The sequence below is a fragment of the Achroia grisella genome, unplaced genomic scaffold (assembly GCF_030625045.1).
Source record: "Achroia grisella isolate CSIRO2021 unplaced genomic scaffold, CSIRO_AGI_Agris_v1 utg241, whole genome shotgun sequence".
Taxonomy (NCBI): domain Eukaryota; kingdom Metazoa; phylum Arthropoda; class Insecta; order Lepidoptera; family Pyralidae; genus Achroia; species Achroia grisella.
Genome location: NW_026712734.1, coordinates 183,930 through 208,959, shown reverse-complemented (window position 1 = coordinate 208,959; position 25,030 = coordinate 183,930). Strand labels below are relative to the sequence as shown.

The 25,030-nt window shown below is 31.8% G+C and overlaps 1 protein-coding gene across 1 annotated transcript; it reads right to left on the bottom strand.

Annotated features, from left to right (window-relative positions):
* Positions 1–791: 791 nt before the first annotated feature.
* Positions 792–24,779, bottom strand: LOC131842471 (phospholipid-transporting ATPase ABCA3-like). The gene is made up of 31 exons (XM_059190995.1): positions 24,399–24,779; positions 23,651–23,871; positions 23,005–23,264; positions 21,679–21,852; positions 21,213–21,457; positions 20,728–20,838; positions 20,025–20,166; positions 18,149–18,328; positions 17,551–17,763; positions 16,656–16,756; positions 14,896–15,028; positions 14,214–14,443; positions 13,517–13,682; positions 12,812–13,045; positions 12,282–12,423; positions 11,656–11,762; positions 10,508–10,896; positions 9,910–10,119; positions 9,569–9,673; positions 8,679–8,850; positions 8,071–8,196; positions 7,870–7,993; positions 7,589–7,710; positions 6,995–7,119; positions 6,488–6,680; positions 5,511–5,672; positions 4,690–4,847; positions 4,273–4,369; positions 3,548–3,739; positions 2,931–3,033; positions 792–1,103 (listed from the first exon to the last, which is right to left on the bottom strand). The coding sequence occupies exons 2-31, from the start codon at positions 23,860–23,862 to the stop codon at positions 923–925; spliced, it is 5,109 nt and encodes a 1,702-aa protein (XP_059046978.1). The 5' UTR covers positions 23,863–23,871; positions 24,399–24,779; the 3' UTR covers positions 792–922.
* Between the last annotated feature and the right edge of the window lie 251 nt (positions 24,780–25,030).

Genomic DNA, 25,030 nt, shown 5'->3' with positions numbered 1-25,030 from the left:
ATTTCGGGGGCTTTTTGCGATTCTTAAATAGTGTAATAATTACCGATTTTATAGGTTATTCAGAAATAATGTGTTTATTTAAAACGTATTAACAAAATATAGTGTTCTTGTTTAAAAATATTATTTTCTTATTGGTAAAGTATATTTCAATAAAACATACATTCACATTTTTATTAAACAAATGACCTTAGTATTATAATAATATATATATAATATTGAATTATCATATAGCTGCAATTGTAATTCCATAAATATTGAAAACACCTATTATTTTTATGAGGTACTATAATATAAATATTAAATAACACTACTTGTTATTTCAATATATATTTAGTACATCGTATAACTAAATAGTACCAAAAACCATACCCACATACGTGAAAATCACACATTAAACATTTAAGGCGCAACGACGTATATCGTACTAATTAAGCATAACATGAAAACAACTTCATATATTAAGAATACCTACTAATACTTTTAAAATCAAACGACGTAAATACTCGTACTTAGTAACAAAACCGTTAATGTAGATTCAAATTTGCCGATTTGTTCGTTTTACACTAATATACGTATATTGTGCACCGAATTACACATTAGGATAGGATAAAATAAACTTTCAGTCTTAGAAAGTTTTCATGTCGTAATACCAATGGCACTGGTTATCGTAATAGATATTATTGGTATTAAATAATACACATTCTTGTAAAAGATCAAAAGAGATTCAGAAGGCAACATTAGCTACAGATAGTATCAATAAATATAATACTTACAAATGCAAGTACCATGTAAACATATAAACATTGAGTATTCGTGTAAAAATACTGAACAATTGATTATTCCAATTGAGAAAATTAAGTACTTTAATAGACTACCTTTTTAATATTTCTAGTTGAGTGGTTTATTATTCGTTGGTTGTCTGCTATTCGCTGGTGGTATGGATTCTTGTAAATCTCAGAAATACTTGTTCGAGCGTGGTCTGCGAGACGGAGTAGTCCTCTATTGGGAATTGTTTGCGCGCCTCCTCCATTACATGGAAAACACGCCACCACGGCAAGCCCACGTCGTTCAAATAGTAAGTACTGATGCCGAGATATGTTTCACTAGAACAATTTGTTTTCAATTCAATTATATAGCATACTAGCTGTACCCGCACCTTCGTCCGCGTAAATTAGTGACCTTGACCAAATAATGAAAAAAAATATTTATTGACCTAACCTAATAAAAGCTAAATGAAAAAGTTTCATCCTTTTTGTTTAAAAAATGACGACACTTCCATACATAACTCTTTCAACTTTTAATAGGCTAAAAATTAAACTTCAAGCTTCTAGCTTTAAAAATGTCAATATTTCCATATAAACATTTAACTCTCCTTTAAATTCTTTACAACCCATTTTTCTTTATCAACAGCCTCAAAAATAAGTTTCTGACTTAAAAAATGACGAATTTACTTAAAATCTTTCATTCCTTACTTTATTTTACTCTCATAAGGGTACATTTTTAAAAACTTTGAATATCATATTTAATCACCAACCTAAAATATAAGTTTCAAGCTTCTATCTTTAAAAATGATGATTCTTACGTACAACCTTGCATCTACCATTTTAACCCCCTTACAACCCTTTTTTCGCATCCAAAAGTATCCTATGTGCTTTCTCAAGATCTAGACTAATTGTGTACCAAATTTCACTTAAATCTGTTAAGTAGGTAGTTTTAGCGTGTAAGTGAGACTGACAGACAGACAGAGTTACTTTCACAGTTATAATATTAGTAAGGTATTTAATAAACTAACTCAAAAAGCCAATAAAAAGGTTTCATCGTTCTAATTTCAATAATGACGAATTTACATAAAAACCCTATTTTATTTTACCCCTTAAGGGTAATTTTTACAAACTTTGAATGTCATATTCATTTATATTTAATCAACAGCCTCAAAAATAAGTTTCAAGCTTCTGACTTAAAAAATGACGAATTTACATAAAAACTTTCATTCCCTATTTTATTTTACCCCTTAAGGGAACATTTTTATAAACTTTGATGGCTTATTTATTTATATTTAATCAACTGCCTAAAACAGCAGTTTCTAGCTTCAAAAATGACGAAATTACATAAAAACTTTATCCCCCTATTTTATTTTACACTCCTAATGGTACAATTTATACAAACTTAGAATGTCATATTTATTTATATTTAATTAACAGCCTAAAAAATAAGTTTCAAGCTTCTAGCTTCAAAAATGACGAATTTACATAAAAAAATTATCCCCTAATTTATTTAACCCCATTAAGGATAATTTTTTTAAAAACTTTGTATGTCATATTTATTTATATTTAATTAGCAGCCTCACAAATAAGTTTTAATCTTTTAGCTTCAAAAATGACGATTCTTCCATACAATCTTTCACCCCCAATTTCAATCCCTTACAACCCTATTTTCGCATTAAAAAGTAGCCTATGTCCTTTCTTAGGGTATAGACTATCTGTGTACCAAATTTCATTTAAATCGGTTCAGTAGTTTTGGCGTGAAAGCGAAACAGACAGAGTTACTTTCGCATTTATAATATTAAGTAAGGAGTAAGGATTTCAGACCTCTTAAAAATTCAGTAATCATTTTATAGGCGTTCTCAATTACAGTTTATTTTTATATATCTTGGGCTATTACTTTTTTTTTACTGAATAAGACTTCATTCCGTTAATATCATGCATTACACGGTATACTTCATAAAATTTCTTTTTAGATGTTCGAGACATGATTTCAAACAATTAGATAAAACATTCGAATCCTGATGAAGAGCCTGTCTCTAATATACATTTCTAGATTCGTTTGTATGTTCTTTTATAATTATTGTTGACTTCATTTTACTACTAACTATAAGATTATTATATACGTGGAGACATCTAAGAATAACAGTTATACTTATTCATACTCACACAAACTTCGCGTCTCTGAAATTTTCTATTATAAATTGATTAATTATTCGTATATCGGCCTCTCTGTTTGCTCCTGCTTTACACTTCACAACGAGAGTATAACCTGAAAATTCGTAATAACATTAAACATAATTTGTCTCTATATTTCCGGCGATATATTTCTTATTTCTGTGGTTTATTCACATACACCAGAGATTTCAGAAAACTAGCACAATAGAAATTGTGAGGTGGTGGTGAGGCGCGATATCGTCGACAAATTTTCATTATTTTTTTGACTGATAAATTATTAATACGCAATGACATTGACGTTCTTAGGGAGCATAGCGATTCTATTTATATTTTGGTGTATTTTACATTTCTTTACTATATTATCTTCAAATATCAGGAGATATCTTTTTTTTTATATTATTTAAATATAAGCGTGGGCCAGTACTTTCACGTCACCCAATGAACCTAAGTTTAGAATAAATTTAATAAATTATACTGTGTATTCTGTATGCCAATTTTATAGAATATCTATATAGTATCACATCTGTATCATCTTGTCACACTTTCTTTTACAATTATTAATAATAATATATTATAACAAGACCGAAAAATCTACGTATGTTCTTTACCTTGCGAGAATTTGCTTTTGAGGTGTTGTAACGGACCGAGGCAGTAGAGGCGACCGTTGACCATAATAGTGAGGCGTGAACACAATGCCTCGCACTCCTCCATACTATGAGAGGTGAGTACAACACTGCGGCCTGAAGCCACCGCCTCGCTTATTGATGACCATACTAGGCGCTTCGATGCCGGATCCATTCCTGTTTCAGTCATTACAAAAATAGATTCCATTTGATTTACGTCCTTGTATTGATTATATTAGAGTTGAAATCGTTTCCTATGTTACATATAATAAATGTGACTAACTGCTGTCTATCACGTTAAAGACCGCTTACCCACCGGTGGGTCACTCCGCAACGAAACTAAATTTAGGATTGATCACCCGTGGGCACTTTAATTGAAATAAATCTAAAGGTTAAATAATGTTTACCTCAAATTATTGTACACTATAACATATATAAAAAATAATATACGTAATTAACAATAAATAAAAAAATGCCAGTTCCTATGTGAGAAATAAGATTTTTCAATGCGGTCTTCAACGTGCTATACGTGGACATTATATGGAAAAAACTAAAAAATTTGGGGGTCTCTACCAACGTAATACGAAAACACAACAATTTGATAAGGTAATAAGATTACTAGATATTCTAACTCCGTCCGTTCGTCAGTCCGTCCGTGATTGGGACTCGTCATTTTACTCAACAATTAGATTTTGTTTTGTTTCGTATACCTGTGGTAGGTTCGTCCAAAAATACCAGCTGGGGATCACCAAGGAGAGCAATAGCTGTGCTGATCTTTCTTTTTGTGCCGCCACTGCATTCATGTACCTGTTAGAATATATATATATATAATTATAGTATTACATTTAATTTAGTATTACAAACTTAATTAACACATTTTACAAAGAGATTGTGAAATTTACTTTTTTAATGTAAACGACTATGAAATTTTAAATAATTTGAAGAAAATTTAAATTTATTTATATATAAATATCAGTGAATATTCAAAATAATTTATATCGTCAGGTAAATAATTAATAGCAGCAAGCATTATGAAAACCCACAAATCAATAAAGAAATTAATATTATAAAATTTTATCAAGAGAGCTTTAATATTACTACCCCACATATTTTTGTAGATCACAAACCTTTTTATCAAAATGTTTCAAGAAACCGAGACTTTTGGCGAGTTGTATAGCCCTTGCATTACCCACACGGGGTGGAATGCCGCGCAACAGACAAAATATACGCAGTGTCTCTCGTGCTGTCAAATTGTCTAATAGAGCATCGAATTGTGGACAATAACCTGCAAGAAATATCAATTCATTACAATATTATATAACTAAGGTTCATTTGTTTAATTAAATATGAAGTTTTTGCTACCAAACGCATGAGTTCTCGTTCTATACGAGAAAGCAATATTCAGCACCTTCCTCCTTCATGTGTTATAATAAAATTATCTCGTGTCGAGGGAGTGATCTAGCATAACGACGGCGTCAGGCAGTTTCTAAAATGCAAATCCATGAAAATCTGATGTCATCTGCACGCGTTTTCAATCTATAACCAAGTTTTCAAAGCTAGAACAAACATGAAACGGCCTCGGTAGTCATTTTGGGGCATTATTGCCATAGTCGCCAGGCTTGGCATGCGGGTTGGCAATCGCAGTATGGTGGTAGTTACTCAGTAGAACGCTGCTACCCGTCCTCTGGTCGATAAATACCTTAGTAGCGGTTTACGACACCCACGCGAAGAGATGAGGTGCTGTTGTTCTAACGGCGGCACCACACGTAGGTACTACTCTGATACTGGTACTATATTCGGACGTTATTACAAAGTAAAAGTAGGTATACTTTTTGTGTGCCAATATGTGTTCAAAGCTCTTCCATTATAAGTTCAAACTTTCTAAGATGTCTGGAATCGCAGTAAAATTCGTGATTTGAGAGCACTATTACAGCGTGAAAGTTCATACCGATACAGCGATGCACGTCCCGTATCTGCGTCGTGATGGAGAGGCCGTGAACGTGAGCGACGCCGGCGGAGACGGTTGTATCGCTCGTCAGCATGCGGAACGCGCTCGTTTTGCCAGCGCCGTTGATGCCCAGCAGGCCGAAACATGAACGTTTCTGCACAGCTGTTATTGAGTATTTATTAGTGAATTATAATTATAATGATAATAATAATTTTATTTATTTCACCTCACAAATATGGATGATAACAAATACATGTGGTATTTTGGATAATACCATGAATAATTTTACTTTTACAATTTCAAAACTGCTGTCTGAAATAGGTACAACTTGTAATACAGATCATCAGGCTCCCAACCGAATGAACATGTAATAATAAATTACAATATGTATATTACTACAAATAAACTATAATCGTAATATTTAGAGATAATTACTACAACTGATAGTATATATTCTTTATTATGTATAGAGTGAATCAATTATTGTGACTTTAATATTAAGCTTTAGAAAGATAAATGAAACAATAAGCGGTCATTGCCTCTCGTTTTATTATAAATATGTATACGATAAATCAATATATATCTACTTATAATAATCATTAAATCATACTTGACGACCTCTGTGGTCTAGCGGTCTAGCACACCGCTTTACGTCCGATGGTCGCGGGTTCCATTCCTCGCACGGCACAATCATTTGTATTCATGAGTATCATTGTTTGTATCGGTCTGGGTATTTTCTATGTATAATATGTATGTATTTAGGAAAAAAAAATATCTACGTATATGTATCAGTTGTGTAGTACCCATAACAGAAGCTTTAGCTAGTTTAACTTGGGCCTAGATGGCGCTGTGTGATTTGTCCTGAGATTATTATATATATAATATTTTGATAGCCTATAAATTGCAAATTATACAAACAGACAGAAACAACAGGTTTTTTGTATTTGTATCTATAGTTATAAATATATACCACTTACCGAACGTAAGTCTGTTCACAGCTAGAAAATTCTTGTAGTACTTAGTCAAATCTTTGGAAACAAGACTGTACTGCGACATTTCGGACTTCGTCAGCCCTTCAACTAAGCGCCGCTCGGTCACCACGTCACTATCCTCGTCTGAAGGGATAGAAGACCAGCGCTCTCGCCTTCGGCATCCTTTCAAGAATGGTATCTAAATTCACACATTGAGTGTTATTTTCTTTACCATCTCTTCCCAAAAGATAATTAATTCATATCCAAATAACGCTAAAAATATACTGCTCAGAGCCAGGTGCAACAAGAGTTTTATTTATATTAGACAGTATGGATGTAATGTAAGTATATGTCACAGTCATCTTGAATTCAGAGAAACTGTCACTGTGTTGTATTTATTATATAAACCCTTGCTTTAATATGTCTTACATTTAAAAAACTGTATATTTCACGAATCCAGTCATGCTAGTTTAATTTACTATAAATATTATTATAAGGTCAAATATATCTTACCTTTTTTATTAATTCATACTCTTTGATTAGGAGCAGAGTGAATGATATGACCCCAACGAGAGTCATTATAAACAAATATCGCCCTATACCGGGTTCACTCCATTTAAGGTAGGGGTCGTCCTCAACTGAAAACAGGTTGACATCTTACTAATTTTGTGATTAATACTTTATATATGAAAAATACTAATCGAGGTTTCTTAATTATGTTATAGACAGGCGAACAAGCTTGGCAAACAGACAGTTTAATTCCGATATTTACACCTAGAATATTTTTTTAACTTAGGGTAATTTATAGTTATCAGTAGTCAAAATAACTGGTTAATAATACTTATAAGAAAATTATTGCTGATCACAGCCTGACTATAACATAAACTGCCACCAATGTTTTGTTGACGTTTTTTTGGAAGCCTGTAGAACAAATTCAAGTATTGTGTAAGTACTGGACCCTATACAGGAATGTTTACTCACTAACTGAGCATTTTCAAAATATTAGATCAGAATTTCACACGGTAATGGTATATAATAGTTTCATGCAAGTCAAGAGTTGGGAAATAGCTATTAGAACAGTGACCCGAAAGTGCAAGACTCACTTACTACAACAGACGTCGATATGAAGTTCGGAGCAAATAGTATTCCGCGTGCAGTTTGGTATGTTCACGTACTGTTCGCACAGCCCATCGCACGCTAGCATCATGAACGACGACATGCTTAGGTCCCTGTTTGTTAAGAGAATTAAATTAAATATATATCTTTAAATATAACAAAGTTGTAGTAATTGTGATCGATATTGATATAATTTTATTATTAATTTTTGTTTCAACTATAGTCAATATCGATCGGTAATTATTAATACCAATATTACAATATATCTTTACCTGAAACTTCTGCTTATACAGTAGATAGGTAGAGGAGAGAATATCCAATCAAATAAATGGGCATAATATGGGTTTCCTACTTCAGGTAGTCTCAATACTTCAGTTATTAAGAAAGGCATGCATCCTAAAATTAAAAAAATATAGTAATAACTGTTACGTGTAATTTATAGATGGACTTAAATATATAACAGTAAGACTTACCACTGAATATATTAATGAAACACATTTTGGAAAAGCCGCTCGCAGCCGCTTCAAAATAAAACGAAGCGAGATAATGCAAAGGTATCGTCGCTATAGAGTATATTATGAGAACCAACATAACTCTACCTGCAAATAAAAGCTACATTCAGATAGTTTAGAAACGAACATTTAATAGAATATTTATTATATATGACAGAAAAAAAATGTTGTAACTTTGTATTACAAGTATACTTTTTAGGTAAAACTCCATAAAATAGGAAGACTGTTCTATATATAGGTAAACTATTATTTTGACAGTAATGTGAATTGAAAAATGTAACTATATAAATTTTAAAATATCTGTAAGTTAAAAACTCCAACGGCACTAAATATTTATATTTTAAACTGTATTAAAGGACGCACTGAACAGCTGTAATTGACTTATTGACATAATCTGAATAAACAACGATCTGAAACACACAACGAACACCTCCGCTTGAGAGCGAATAGGATGGTTATTAAACATCAGTCTATTCGCTCGAATATTATATTACACATTTGTCCAAGAGATGAAGTAAATATTGAATCAGAAAGAAAAAAAATTTTTTAACTATTCTTCTCTATATTACCTAATTCAGCAGGTGTTGAAAGCGTATTTTCTTGAAAGCAAGCAAGTGTGAGTACAATGGACAAGTAGACCATGAATAGCCATATCCAGTCCCATACAAACGCAGAGATCCACATCACAGCCGGTCGCACCCCAGATACTCTTTGTAGAAGTTTTGCACCGCTTATTCTTTCCTGACAAGTTTCGTACAATTAAACGTAAACAAACGGCATGATTTGACCGATTTCCTAGACCAATTTTTGTATATGATCGGCGAGCCGATTAAAAATAAATATAAAATGTGGTATTCGATAGGTTGATGTGCGCATGAGTGGAACGTTGCGTTAAACAGAGTGTGTGCGAGAGAGAAAGAGGTAGAGAGAGCAGGAAAAACAAAAGAAGGAAATAGGACGTAAAACAATAGAATAGAGACGGAGAAATAAATGGAAGATTGCAGACATAAGTAAACGCTATTATTTGTTCCCACTTAATCCTATATAAATATAATCGCCTCGTCGATTATTGTTTACATAAATATGACGTAACTTGCCTCCCCATATGGCTTTAATATAGCGCTTTATAAGGAAATTAATAAATACATTTAAATCATAATTTAAAGTTTATTATACAGACAGTAGTACATGAACTATATACTAGAAGCCACACTGTCGATTTGTAGTTTGTTTATAACTCATAGACGTTATTTGTTATTAACAGCCAATATAAGATATTACTTTTAGCTTAAATTTCGACATCGTGTTTGCGTGTTTGACAATATAAATTAGTCAACACATTGTAAGAGGTACAGTCTTCGAGAGAGAATAATCTGTCATCTTACTCTTCAAACTCAAACCTAATTTAATTGACGTATTTATTACAATGTACAAAAATTATGATACATTGTACCCTTACCTTTATGATAAATAGTACAATGAAAGAAGTGACGAAAGCCATACAGAATCCAATATTGAAAGCGAACTGAAATCCCATACTACTTCCAGAGGCCATTACTCGTACCTAAAAACAAATATTATATATTATATTGGATTTTTTTCGATTTCCTGTCCGCTTCACAGCTTGCCATTTATTGACATATGTTGCAGCTGTTTATGGTGATTTTCTTAATATAATTTTTAATGTTACTTTTTTTTTAAACTTTATACACTTCTTTTAAGTTGGAACTACACTCGATGGCGCGGTGATGTGATTATGATCATTTATTTATTAACAAGGAACTGTTTATGGTTACTAACCAAATTTTCAATCGAATATGGCAGCGGTGAATTGACGAAAGTCAACGAACTGCCTGGAGAAACTGCTCGCATAATGGCATTGTTGACAAGGGTAAGTGCAATGGCTGCGTCATGGTACCCGTAATTGCTGAACCACCCTGTTATACCATGATTTCCGAACGTAGCGCCCACCAATACTTCGTAGCGTACTCGAGCAATATCTTCCTCACTCTACAGGGACAATATTATTATAATTTAGACTGTTATTAACCACACCTTTCTAAAAATGAACTTATATTTTACAAAGTTGAATTCCTGGATTTTTTGCATATTAATATGCAAATTAAGGATAACAAGAAATATATACTTTAATAAATGTTAATAATAATGTATAGAACTAACACTAGTGGGGTATTAATATAATAAAAGAATCAATGAACCTGTGTCGATTAAAGTGAAACTTGTTAACATCCACCTTTTGAGCATTTCTTTTATCCAAAGAATTATGTTCTTAAGATTATACGAGTATACAATTCTCAAAAGGGTCCATTTTGAAAATGTTATGTAATGTTTAATAATAATATATTAATTTTAAAAATATAGTCTAGAAACTACTCACCAACTTCAAGTAGAATTTTCCCAAATTCATCGTGCCTATATCAGTCAGTGTCATGCCAGGATAATTTGTTGTTTTGAAATAATCTTTAAAAGCATTCATCGCTTTCACCTCTAGACTGCTATCTGTCAGGTTAATTCCTTGAGATATAAGTGTTTGTGTGTCTCTAAACCCACTCTCTAGACTAAGTTTCAGCGGCGGCAAATGCGACATAAATTTCCATGACCTTGCTATTAGAACTGACAGTGTTATATTAATTATAGGCGTCACGAATTGAATGAAAGACGACAGTTTGTTCCTCGTTGAATTATATGCAAGTTTAAGAAACATTGCTTTAATATGATTTTTAAGTAATTTGAATCCTCTCACCATCTCGATAGGTTCAGTTTCCGCTAAAAATAATATATACAATAATAAGGATCTTATAGATCAAACATTTCAGAGTATTATTTTATAGTGGTATTATTTTATATACTATATTGAAATATAAAGTAAGGAAACCCCCTTACTTATATTTCAATATAGTATATATAATAATACCACTATATTTAATTTATTTAGTAAGAAAAAACGTAAAATAAAATCTCTTGACAGATTTCAAATATTTAAAACTTTATTGAAAAATAAGACTCTTTCTTCGAATTCTCTTGTACTGATTTTAAAAAATATTGTAACCTTGGATCTTTTTATTCAGTATTAAGTAAAAGGTTAATTTTAGGTTACTAAAATTACTAAGATTGAAATGATTATAGTACGTAAATCCGCTTGCCAACTTGCAACAAATTAGATTTTGTGTTACAGTACGAGCTGTTCCCGCGACTTCGTCCGCGTGGAATTTAATTTAATTTTTTTTAAATAAAAGTAGCGCCAAAAACATCGCGTCAAAATCGGTACAACCATTTCAGAGATTAGCTGGAACAAACAGACAGACAGACGGACAGACAAAAACTGTAAAAAATGTTATTTTGGTGTATGTACCATATTTATATTCATATGCACGTAGTAAAAACGGTTATTTCAATATTACAAACAGACACTCAAATTTTTTTATATGTATATATTAAAAGAACTTGAGGTTACTAAAATTATTAAGTTGTTTGTAATTTGTATGTGTGTTGTAATTTGTATTAGCATGACTATGGACTACCTACGTATATCGTTATGATGACAATCTTCTGGAACCACAACGAACTCACTATACCCATTCGTATAGTTATTTCTTTTGGCGGAAGATATATCATTATCCTCGGCTCCGGCCCTAAAAAAACATTATAAAAAAATTAGGTTGAGATCTATGAGGTTGGCAAATAGAACCTTTCAAGACTCATTCAAGGCTCTTATTCCTATTTCCTAACTATTCTCATATACATTCGATAGTTCAGAATATTCATAACTTCTTCCTTAGATTAATTCATGATTGATCTAATTGTTATCACTACCTACATCCTTCCACCGGGGGGAAGGGGATTGTTAGTAATGTGGACTCATGACCCCATTACTAACAATGTACCATGTCAGCTTGACCTCCACGCGGTGTTCCTGGTGAATTTGTCACGATGAGCTAACTGACCTGACCTCATGCTCATCTTATCTTTCTCCACTGGTGCCCCGCCAGTGTAAACCGTTAGCGCAGGCGGGTGCACCATTCCATTATCATCTATAAAAAAAAAGTACATCCACCTTTTGGGTTTCCATTTCGTTAATCTATTATATCATCCTAAATTCTACAATATTTATTGATACTTTACCAATATGTGACGCGTAATTAAAAACTTACTTCATAAAGACTTCTTCAAGGCTGGTAACGGATAAACCATAGCTAGATACGCGTAATACATCATTTTTTTCTTCAAAATCCTTAAGCATATCAGGGAATCTGCTCACATAGTCATTCGGTAAGATGTAGGTTAATTCAGAACCTAAAACATATATTATAAGAATCAAAGAATTAAACAAGTATTTACAAAAAAAATCATTATAATCCAAGAATAAGTAGTCAAGAGGCAGTTTACTGAGGTTATAGTAACCAAAGTAAATTTGAGAATTTTGTGAAAATTATATACGTCTCAAGAATATATTTCCATATTAATTGATAAGAATAACTAAACAATAACAACATAATTGAAATGATGCATTCAAATTTCTGTTACATAACATCAAAGTTTATAACTACCACTTATTTGCCATAAACATGCCATATAAAGAGCAATACGAGTCTTTAAATAAAAATAAGGAAAGCTCATATTTTCATTTTGTGTTTGGTGAGAATGAAATTTCACATGTAATTCCATACGTAACTATACTTACCTATATTAGTGTTTTCTTTAATATCAGTCACATATGTATTGAAAAACTGTGTGACCTCGTCTACATTACAGTCATTCGCCTTCACTATAGTGAGTTTATAGCCAATTCCGTAATGTTTCTTGAGAAAGTAAGGTGTGCCGACGCATTGTAACTGACCGCCTGACATTATAGCGATGCGGTCTCCTAACACGTCCGCTTCGTCCATAAAATGTGTTGTCAAAATAATAGTCCGACCTAAATATACAATCACTTGTTAGAAATATAACGAGATACTATGTAACGCATGTGTAAAAACCTAAACACATTTAACATATTATAGAATATGTTGTTTAGAATTTACATTTGGATACACTATGTACAAAATTTCAGTCAAATTTGTTCATTATGTATTACGTGAAATACTAACAAACATTCATACATCGATTATTACAACTACTACTTACTGATACTTCCACGTTAATAATAGATGTTATTATTTTGGGGATGAATTGGAGTGATATTTATCATAATCTGTCGATATATGGCAGGATATGATAAATTTTACTGTCATATCCTGCTCTTCAAATTGAAATGCAGCTTATAAAGCAAGTTGCTAGAAGGCTGAAATGGATGAGACAGAGGTACCCCGCAATCTACCTCGGTATTTTAAATATTTGACGCATATTGAACAGTTACATCTATCCAAGAGCAATGAATAACTCATGCCTTTCTTTTCTTTCTGCAATAAATCCCAGAGAGCACGACGGGCGGCGGGGTCGAGGCCGGAAGTAGGCTCGTCCAGTAGAACTACGCGCGACGAACCACACATAGCAGTGCCCACAGACAGCCGCCGCTTTTGACCGCCGGACAAATTCTTTGATAGCACGTCTCTCTACAACGGTTACGATAATTATTAGAGCAATGATTAATGACAATTAACGTGGTAGTAATTTAAATGTACTTATTATATTGGTTATAAAAATTAAATTAAAACAGTAATGATAGGACGCAAGTTTTTCATGTTAGATTTTACACTCTCTTCAATAAATTATTCCTACCAAAAAAAGCGTAAGCGTAAAATCAATGGCAACATTAAATTTACCACTGAGAAACATCGGGTAAAATAGTCTGCATGGAGTGTCTCAATAAAATCTGGCGCTAAGCACCTTGATTTGTAAACTGTGTGAAAGATGGGGTACGGTAGTAATAACATAGTTTATACTATAGAGGCATTACACCTTAGTCTTCAGGAATGGTAAGGAGGTCACACAGCTATGTAATATTCATGAAGATATTCACGTATACTATTATATAGAGCCGACAATTGTAACTTTCAATCAAGTGTGCTGTTTGTTATAAAAAAAAGAACGTACAAGACATACTAATTTGTACATTTTAAGTTTTTCTATTTAACTGTACGTACCTTCGGTTCAAGTTCCAGCAGCTTAACGAAATGATTGACTTCATCATACAATTTTAATTTTGGAACGCCTTTTAACCTAGAATATAATATAATATGTTCTGCCACAGTAAGATCCGGGAAGAGAACATTATGTTGAGGGCAGATTCCAAGAGACTTCCGTGCTAGTTCTGTTTCAGTCACTATATTATAACCACTAATAGTCGCTGAACCAGACGTAGGGGGTACCATACCTAAAATAACGATTTCGTTAGCTTATCATGAGTGTATAGTAATAAAAAAATAATAACGTAAATCTATTACATTCTATATAAGTATAACAATATATTGAACAATATGTAGGAATGTGTTGGAAGATAGAAACATATGGTGATACTTATTCCAATTTCGAATTAGTTCCAAATTAATAATTTACATTTTTACAAAGCGAAATATAAATATTAGTAAGTAAAGTTTGTGAGTTTGGATGGTCGGACTAATCTCCTGTACTACTCATCCCCATTTTGAAAGTTTCATGTTGAATTGCTCATCGAGAAAGGCTACATCACTCTACGAACAACAGGGTCGTATCTACATTGTAAAAAATTGTAACAATGGGGAAAATGTGACGCGGACGAAGGAATGCGGGTCATCTAGTTATAAATTACTTTATTATTCATATAATACGTAAATAAACGTAATTCACCTGTAAGCATAGATATGGTGGTAGTTTTTCCGGCACCGTTATGTCCTAATAATACCGTGATTTCATTTTCATACATTCTGAGATTCAAATTATCGACAGCTTTTTTTCTTTTTTTATATATTTTAGTGAGATTCTGAAAAAAATATAGATTTGTAATAATTAATATTACATTTTAATCTTGCCTTAATATTTTATTATAAGTTTCAGGAAGAATATAATATTTATATTAATAATACTAATATAATAATATTCTTGGACAATTCACATAACGTAAGTCCCAAGACAAGTAGACCTTGTGTTATTTGGGCTAGAAAACCGATATAAATAATTAGATATTTTTGATTATTAGAATTTTGTACATCCATACATAATATACATAGAAAACTCCCAGACCGATACAAATTACATATGGTTGTAATGTGGTTAAATGTTTAAATGTTTGTACCGTGCGAGGAATCTAACCCGTGACTATCAGAAGTTAAGCAATGTGCTAAACCCATAGACCACTGAGGCAGTCATAGTAGTAAAATAATAAATTAAACCAGTATTCCTAAATGAGTGCACAATTAGTTTTAATTCAATAATTCGATAGCATTAGTAGCAGCTTAACTATGACGTTTACACAAACAGATTGTGATTGACGGGCAGAAGAACAGACGGCTATAGTCGCATGTCGCATGTAAGAAATTCCGATATACGTTTTGTGTTCGGAATTCCAAAAATCATTTAAACCATTCTTGTATTTACGAACTGTAATAGATTATTACCTACATGCATATAAAAATAGAAATAGAAATAATCTTTATTCAAATAAACTCATTACAAGCACTTTTGAATAGTCATATTTTGATTCTACCACTCATTCGGAATACAGATTCATCACAAGAATTCTTCTTGCAAACAAGAACTTGTGTGTTGCTCTTTTTAATAGATGTTTTTTTATATAAATAATTACAGTATAACAAGTAAGAGGCATGCGATAATCAACATAGAAATCGCTACGCACACATTATTAGTGTAACCAGATAATATTGTCATGGATAAAAAAGGATTTAATAAATAAAAAAGTTTTTCTATAAAAACATTATTATCGTTAACTAATTCTTAAATTTTATAGAAAGCTTTTTTGCAAAGGAAGTGTTTTATTTGACATTTAAATCTTTTTTCTGGCAGATTTATAACAGACTCTGGTATTTTATTGTAAAACCATACGCAATTGCCATAAAACGAATTACTAACTTTAGCCAAACGACATTTAAGTTAAAATCAGTTTGTTATTGTTACGTAAGCTTTTATTGGTGCAATCACTAACTCTTTTGAAACTGTTTATATTCTTTCTGGCATAGATGATATTTTCATAAATGTATTGAGAAGCAACGGTGAGTATATTTGATTCCTAAAAGCACTCTCGCAATGATTCCCTGGAACCCATATCATAAATGGAGCGAATGGCCCTCTTTTGTAAAGTAAATATTGTATTTATATCAGCTGCTTTGCCCCATAACAAAATACCATACCACATAATGCTATGGAAATAGCTAAAATAGACAAGTTTAGTCGTTGCCACGTCTGTTAATTGTCTAATTCTTCTTACCGCATAAGCGATAAGAAGAATTAGACAATTAACAGACGTGGCGTGACAATTAAATACGATATAAAATTACAAAGGAGAGTAGATTCATCAATGTAAACCTGACAGGTGGTAAAAACATAAATATTTTAATGTGATTGAGTTTATGATATTGTCATACGTGCGTCACCTGTATATCAACGCCCATCGGCACGCCCTTCGGTTCCTCGTCGTGGACGACCTTCAACAAAGCATCGTTATACTCCAGATCAGTGCCCTCCTTTGTAATAGCTGAAGTGGAATAGGTCAATCAATATTAGAAACTTTGTAAGCGGCTTCAATAGAAACTATGATACGATTAAATTATATAATTTGAGTTATTGGTGTTATTACAATATAAAACTTATTGTTATGTATGAATTACATTGTATACTTATAACAGTAGGAATTGTAAATAATATTATAATTCTGTATTTTTTATAGATAAGTTAATAGATTTAAGTTTGTTGCAAGGTAGGCAGAAATAACAGGTTCTACATAGAGCTAATTTCAAATCTACTTTCTTAGCTCTTTTCATACATAAATGACTTTAAAATAATAGTTCCTAAACATCTAATAGTAACAGTTACTCAGCCATAATATATTGTATAAATTATAACATAATAATAATGACGTGTCCATGCCTTCTAAGTAATACTAATTTATCATTTTATTCGATTAATCAATTTATGACTAACTACCATCAATGGTGGTCAATTAATAAATTATCTATCCGCAAAAAAGGAATGATAATATTATAGTATCACTGTTGATAACAAAGTACATTTTAGTACTGTCCGATTATATTACCGATTCATACAATAGGAATTATCTCTTTCGTAACTGCTCGGAAAACCTAGAACTTAAATTTATCAGAGGACTCTGTATGATAGTCTACATGGGTTGCAAATTTCATCCACAGCAGTCATCAAAAATCTTTCATGGTATCGTAAGATGACAGCGTTTATATAACATCGAAGCGGTAATATCTATGTTTGCTTGTCTTTCCAAACAAGTACATAAACTAATAAATTAATGTTAGGTACCTGCAACCTTCTTTTTGTTGGGCATCCAAAAGTTTTTGGTGAAAGGAAAATACCAAGGCAGTGGCACACCGTATAGACCTGGTCGTATTTTCTCCACATACATAGCAATTAACATGTAGATAATTGAGTCTAAGATGAGCATCAGGACAACATGACCTGGCTTATACTGATCATGGTAAGAAACCGGATTGAAGAAGTCACTCCATTGCAAACCTGGGGAAGAGACAGCTAGTAATTAACTTATATTTATTAACGTATATTTGAAGTAGTTACGTAAAAATCAAACTAACTACTTACGTTACGCAATCAAGTCGTGGTCCATTAATAATGATTAAAAATAGTACCTAGGTACTTTTAATACGTATTATATTACAAGAAGTTTAATATAGTGTGATGGTATTATATTAATAAATTAATGTTTACATAAATAATAACATCGTCTGCGTAGAGTGAACAGTAAAGTACATATAGGTACGTCATATACATTTTAACTGATTCAATGAAAATTGGTCCAGACAAAAATAGTATTACAAATGAAGGAAACTAGGAATCTGTTAATATTATATTATAGAAATAAATCATAAAATTTACCAGATACCTTTCGAAGTTCCTTCACACATGATAATCAATTGGAAAGCATATCCCATTGCTGTGTTTGATATTAGACTTAATAGAAGTTTGGTAGTCAATGTTATATCCTCGTATAGCATTTGAGTGAGCATGAACACCGAGTACGTAGAGAACCATGCTAATCCCATGAATGATGCGGCAGTATTTGCTATAAAAAATAAATAGTCATCCATAGTTTAATCAATTGTATTTCAATGACCTTTTTGAGGATACCTTACCTACCTTAGTCTTCGGTTACTAGGGAAATTAATATTTTCATAAATTTCGTTTGTTATAAAATAAAAGACACGCTTATTACGAATATAATATATAAATAACTATGCGCGCCGTACTCGATGATAGAATATGAATTGATTTTGATAAACATAGGGGCCCGTGATGCTACGTTGTCATCATTCTGTAAACCCGTTTCTTGAATTAAAGACTTTATTTTGGACACAAATGTTATTGTCTTAATTAGATAGATACATTTTTTATATCGGTCTTATGTAATGTCAATAGATTAACAATGCAAACCGACAAAGACATGCTAAACCAAACGATTTACTGCAAACGTGTAGTGTAAAAATAAATTCTTTATCGAGACAAGCATGAAATATATTCGATTCCCTTTATATTAATTTAGGTACATTTAGCGGTAATATGTTGTGTTAACCGTTAATTAACTTTAATACTGTATTCTCGTTACTATCTCCATTTGGTTACAAATTTATTCATATATATCATGACCTTTTAATTGACTATCGGTATGGCCCTTTCGCATAACTTTTGTTGCTTTTTAATTCCAGAGTGGTAATAATTACCTACAATTAGTGTACGTCACGCGATGACTCGACAACGAACTCCACATCAGTTTTCAAAGAAACGCCTAAATCCCAAGATAGTTCATGGTCATGCGTAAATTACAACTATTTATAAACGTTGTGATGTAGATTACTCCTATTAGCTCGTATTGGTTTATATGAAGTTAAGTTATATAAATCTATATACCATGCACAATGACCCAATATCGTGATTAGGTTGACATTTTTTATGAAAACAATGAAAACGTAGCCACTGTCGGCAACGAACGAAAGTACCTACCATTAGCGGCATTGTCCGTCAAGTTTTATAAAACTGATTGGAGAATCAAATTAGGAAATTAGAGCGATTAACCCATTTTTTAACCTTTAGTGTAGTAAAATGACTAATGTAAAACATATAGTTCTTGTAACTTTAATAGCAAGTCACGAATATTTCGTAAATATTTGTTAGTGAAATCACTGTGTGTTCACTAAATGATCTCTCAAATATACTAATATAATGAGGAAAACTTGGTAGGTTTTTGTTGTTTAATCAAAAACAAGAGTAAATATTATATACATATTTATTTGGATTCTTCCATGGGCATTATTTAGAAACACATTTTATATTAGGTACTTCGATTCATTAATTATTGTCGAATTCCTACAAGATCGAAGGAGACGAACATTTGACATTAACTTAAATGTTACCTTTATATAACGTTACACTAGGCATCACATCTGAATGCACATTTACATTTTAAATACACTTCTTCATAGTTCTCTCTTGTCTTGTCTCGCACGGGCGCTGTTAGGACCCAAGAGATTTTTGATCATAAAATTGAATGACAATTGCTTTTAAGCTTCTTTTTTTATTTATTATAAAAGACAAATTAATAATACACTTCATTATTACAGTCATATAAATATACTAACAATCCCCTTTCCTTTTAATTTGAGTATATTAGGTGGTACTCCACGAATATTGACCAGCCTAAAATAGGCGCGAATGATCGTGGAGTAAGTGTCTAGTAAACATGCTAAAATTATATTACTACTTACCCTTGGAAAAAAATATGCTGACCATGAAACAAAATGTGAGCGAGGCAACGACAAACAACGACATGAAGAATAAGAGGACTGACCATGGAGTAAAAGTAAATAATGCATAGCTCTCTCCTGACTGGGTCCAGTTGAACGGTATCTAGAATAATAAAATACGTTAAAATTTTTGTTAAATGCTGCAATAGACCGCAAATTTCGTCCGAGACACTCTTATAGTCTAATTAAAGAGGTTACAAATGTACAGGCATCGTACATATATCATGGCATATACCCGGCTTAGTCTAATTTGTCGCATGATCTCGGATTCGATGACCTGATATTACGTATCAGTATATCGAATTGCATTAGTAGGATGTTTTCTATTGAATATTACGCATGGCTTGTCTTGTGTATAAGACAGACGCCTTACCTACAAGCTCTGCCTAGTTTAAAAATATATAGTACTATGGATGATTAGTGCTTCTTGTAAATCATCTTCTTATGAAGTATATTAAGCAGACCGCCACGCAAACGGCTTTCTCTTATGGACATAATTTCCCTTCTCCATGTTATTCTTAGATATTCAGAGGTCTTAACGTTCAGCCTGCACATGTCACCCGCCCTTAAGGAACCTTAAGGAGTGCTGTGCACATATGTTTTGGGTTATAAAATTTATTAAACTACAAAAACAGTGGCTAATATTCTATAATACAATACTTACCTTAAACAGTATGACCATAAGTATAACTGATATAAATAAAAATGAAAATTGTTTGATGAACCATGCGAGCCAATGTAACCATGATGGCAAACCCATTATCGTCATTGTTTCCTAAAACAATAATACTGTAGTGAATAAAATAATAAACTATTAAAAGTCAAACATGTTTAGTAAACATATGAAAACTCAACTTTTGCTTATATAGAGCACGACAAAATTATCAACATTCCTTGATATGAGTATTAGTTATACATAATATTACGATAATAAATTAATTTCATGTAAAATTTTTAAAAGCAAATTCACACAACAGAACGTTTCATATTTATATGTATGACATAGCAATCAAGAAATTCTATCATTATTGTACTGATTCTATAGCCTATAGACGAGAATGGGGAGAATGTGATAGCAACATATATTTAAATGCAATAAATTATATTAGTGGATACAATTATTTTTTAAGTAAAACATGAAGTTTATACCTTTAGTTGTAATTCCTTTTCTGCTGTTACTACTCTCACTGTATTCACAAACGTGTAAGCAAAACAAAGCATTATAATCATTGATACAAATCTCTCGAGAGCCACCAATAATTGATCATCTCTATAAGCAAGTTGCGGTAGGCGTTGAAGGTACACTTTCGTCTTAAACGGCTTTTCATATTTCTGCTTTATTAATTCTTTAGATACAGCATGTTGAACAGCGAGAAACATTTCATAGGAGTAACCTAAAAGTAGCAATGATTGATTATAATTCAATGCATATATATAATTAATAAAAAACCAATGCCTCAATACTAAATTAGTGATTAAATAATAAATTTGTCTTACAAGTTCTGTCTATTTTTTTTAATATCGATATATGTAGTAGTAAATTAGTAGTTAGATATGAGAACCCTGATTGTATACGTTTTTTTGCCATATGATTAGGACTTGACAAATATAGAACCTGGAGTTTTGCCGCCATATATATCATCCGGATCTCGGGGTCCAGGTTTGGGAAATAATGGGAATAATAGATTCGTCCTCCAGCTGGCTCGAATGGGATGTTCAACCATTGGAGTCCTCATAACAGCAGGAAATCTTAAAGCCACCACAATGTCATCAGGCCACTTTGTAGCATCTGAAATATTTTATTTCATTAGGTACGGAAATTAATTCTCCACAATAGCACTGCATTCGCGGCTTCATGGGTGTCACGTGTTAACATAATGTCCATTGTGGTGTTAAAGTATATAAACGAATACCATCAGGCCGACAGCTAGTTTGCACTTCAATTGCATAAAATAAAGTTATACAAAGATTATCAAATAAATTTATATCAATTACATAATTTGGCAACATCACAGCACAGTATATAGTAGAGATGAGTTAGTGGTAACATTATCAATCTGTAAACATAGGTACAACTAAAAATGTACATGCAAAATCAATTAATAATGCAGGCGGGCATTTTTGGTAGCATAATTAAAGTTATTGGCATGAAACATGATGTCAATCCTTACATCCTAATAATAATATTATAATTGCGAAAGTAACTCTGTCTGTCTGTATTGCTTTCACGCCAGAATTACGGAACCGATTTCAATGAAATTTGGTACACAGGTAGTAAAGACATTGAGAAAGGACATAGGGTACTTTTTAATACTAAAAAAAGGATTGTAAGGGGTTGAAAGATGGTATGGTATGGTATGGTAAGTATTGTCATTTTCAAAGCTAGAAATTTGAAACTAATTGTTTAGGCTGTTGATTGAGTTGTATGGAATTCTGCTTTTTTATTTTTGCTAACCCATAAAGGGTTAGATAACAATATTTTTTTTCATTATTTGATCAAGGTCACTATTTTACAGGGATGAAGTCGCGGTTACTGCTAGTGACGAATAAAAAGTAAAAAGCAAATATTAATTACCACACAATGTCCTAAATTTTGTCAACTTACCTAACTTTTACTGACCTGACTGATATTTTATTGCAAACATATGTATACATCCAGGGTCGGCGGAAACGGGCATGCAACGCATGCGGGTGCCTCGTCGATGGGGGCGCCATCACGAGATTCGGATATGTAGTATAATTTTATGAAAATATAGAATCTATAGAATACTTAATAAATTATAATAAATAATGTTACTTAACTATGAATACAGAGACATAAACGCGCTAACATAAAGACGCTGAGGACCCTAGCGCCGGCCGTGTATACACCCTGTAAGGTTGCTTCTGAACTCGTTTTGTTTAAGTGTTAATATTGTATCTTTCGAATTAATTTACTCACTGATCATATTGTCATCAAATTGGATTCCTACAAGAATTTGATTCATTGCATCGGGTTGAGTGAGAGCCTGTTCCATCTCATGGGCATTTTTGTATCCTTTAGGTTGAGGTAGCATATTTGTATCAAAGAGAAATGCAAGGACTCCATTAAGATTATCCAAGGCCACTGTAGCCATTGCATCTTCAGTCACTTTTCTTGTCAGGGGGTTATCAGGTGAAAAGGCCAGAGTACCATCTCTTTTACCACTTGTTAAATTACCTCTAAAAAATAATTTAATATTTATTTTATATTTATCAATATTTCAGTTATACCTATATAGCAACATAAGGATGGACATTGACTATATTTAAATAATATGTCAACACAATTTACACAGCGCCATCTAGTTCTATGCTAAGCAGAGCTGTTAAGGGTACTAGACAATTGATAGAAATTCTTAGATACATTTTTATACATCAATACCTACATTGTACATAGAAATCATCCAGGCCAGTGTCAGAAATTGAACCTGCAACCATTGGAAGCAAGGTGGTGTGTCAAGACTATCAACTTACTATGCTAGACCATCGCTAGACTACTGAGACTCTCAAAAAAAAAGACAGATACATAAAATAGTTTAAACATAATGTAAAAAAATTATACTTACAAACGTTGTCCAGTGATATTGAAATAAGTTGGCATGAATGGTGGATATATGACATCTGGTTTTGATACTGGATCCACCAGACATCTTACTAATATAAGAAACAATGAAAAAATCACAGGTGAGACTATTTCAAATAATGTTTGCCATTTATGTCTTCGTTGCAGGAGAAAATTTTTCCAAATGAGCAGTGTCAATTTGTCAAAATTTGTCATTGTTTAGTCCTAAAAAAAGAAAGCTATCAAAATATCATATGAACCACTGAACTAGTTCTATTATTACATATTATCCGTTTTTTAACATACAAATTGTTTAACATGTCGACTGCCAACTATGTCATAGATTGCATTATTTTCTAGGATGCCAACTATGAGTTATCTCATCCTGTGTTTATTTGCCATTTTTGTGCACCTATGATTAAAAGGGAAAAGAACCAAAAAACCAATGCAAGAACAGAAAATTTATTAAAAAACAAACAAAAGATATAAATATAAAATTTAATTCAGATTAAAGAAGTAAAGAAACACTTTATTTCATGTGGAATATTTTAAAAATCTATTTTTTTATTATAACTATGCAATAGAATTAGAGTGGAATAATATATTATTAAATTAAATTGTCATTTTAAGGCACATACATATTATTTTTCAAATCTAAACAAATATATAATAATTATATTAAATATTATGATTAGTGAAAGAGCTGGGCAATTAGTTTTTAGTACTTGTATTAAAAGTTATTTTGAACATACCTCTAACTCTTCAGGTCTATTCTGAGAATAGTTATTAAGGTACATTTAATTATTTTTTTTCATATTTAATGAAAGAAAGTATCCATTCTTGTTATACTTATAATAAATAATTGTATTATTTATTAAGTAAAAAACGCAGACATTAATTATGAAATTATAACAGAATATAGCAAGTGAGGGAAAAACACGACCTTCACATTACTAGTATTATTGGTATTCTAAGTAAACTATTACCACACAGCTATTAAATTAAAGTAATAAACCCAATGGATTAATTTACATCGTTTGTAGCATTTTAATGTCAAACTAAATCAATTTATCACAAAATTGATCAGCATAATAAATAATTACGAAAGACCTGTAAAATAATTGAATAGCAATATTTATTTATGTAAGTGGGATAGGAAAACTGAAAATGAAATGAAAATCATGGAAATTCTTTACACTATTTGACAGTTACAGCAATTACAGCAATCTTTGACATAATAAAATAATGACATTATGAATAAATGACAGCTTAGATGGCTGTATAGGCTGAGTCCTTTTGCCTTTCCCTGAAAAGGGAAAAACCGAACAACTATGGAGGTATTACATTATTGAAATTTTAAGACATAAACAAATTTCTATTTAAT

Excerpts from the sequence above, each read along its gene's own strand:
- LOC131842471 (XM_059190995.1), bottom strand. The coding sequence starts at position 23,862 with ATGACAAATTTTGACAAATTGACACTGCTCATTTGGAAAAATTTTCTC. Across the intron at positions 15,029-16,655 it reads CGATGGGCGTTGATATACAG|AATCTCACTAAAATATATAA; the intron begins GTGACGCACGTA and ends TATTTTTTTCAG. Across the intron at positions 9,674-9,909 it reads CATATTCGATTGAAAATTTG|GTACGAGTAATGGCCTCTGG; the intron begins GTTAGTAACCAT and ends ATTTGTTTTTAG.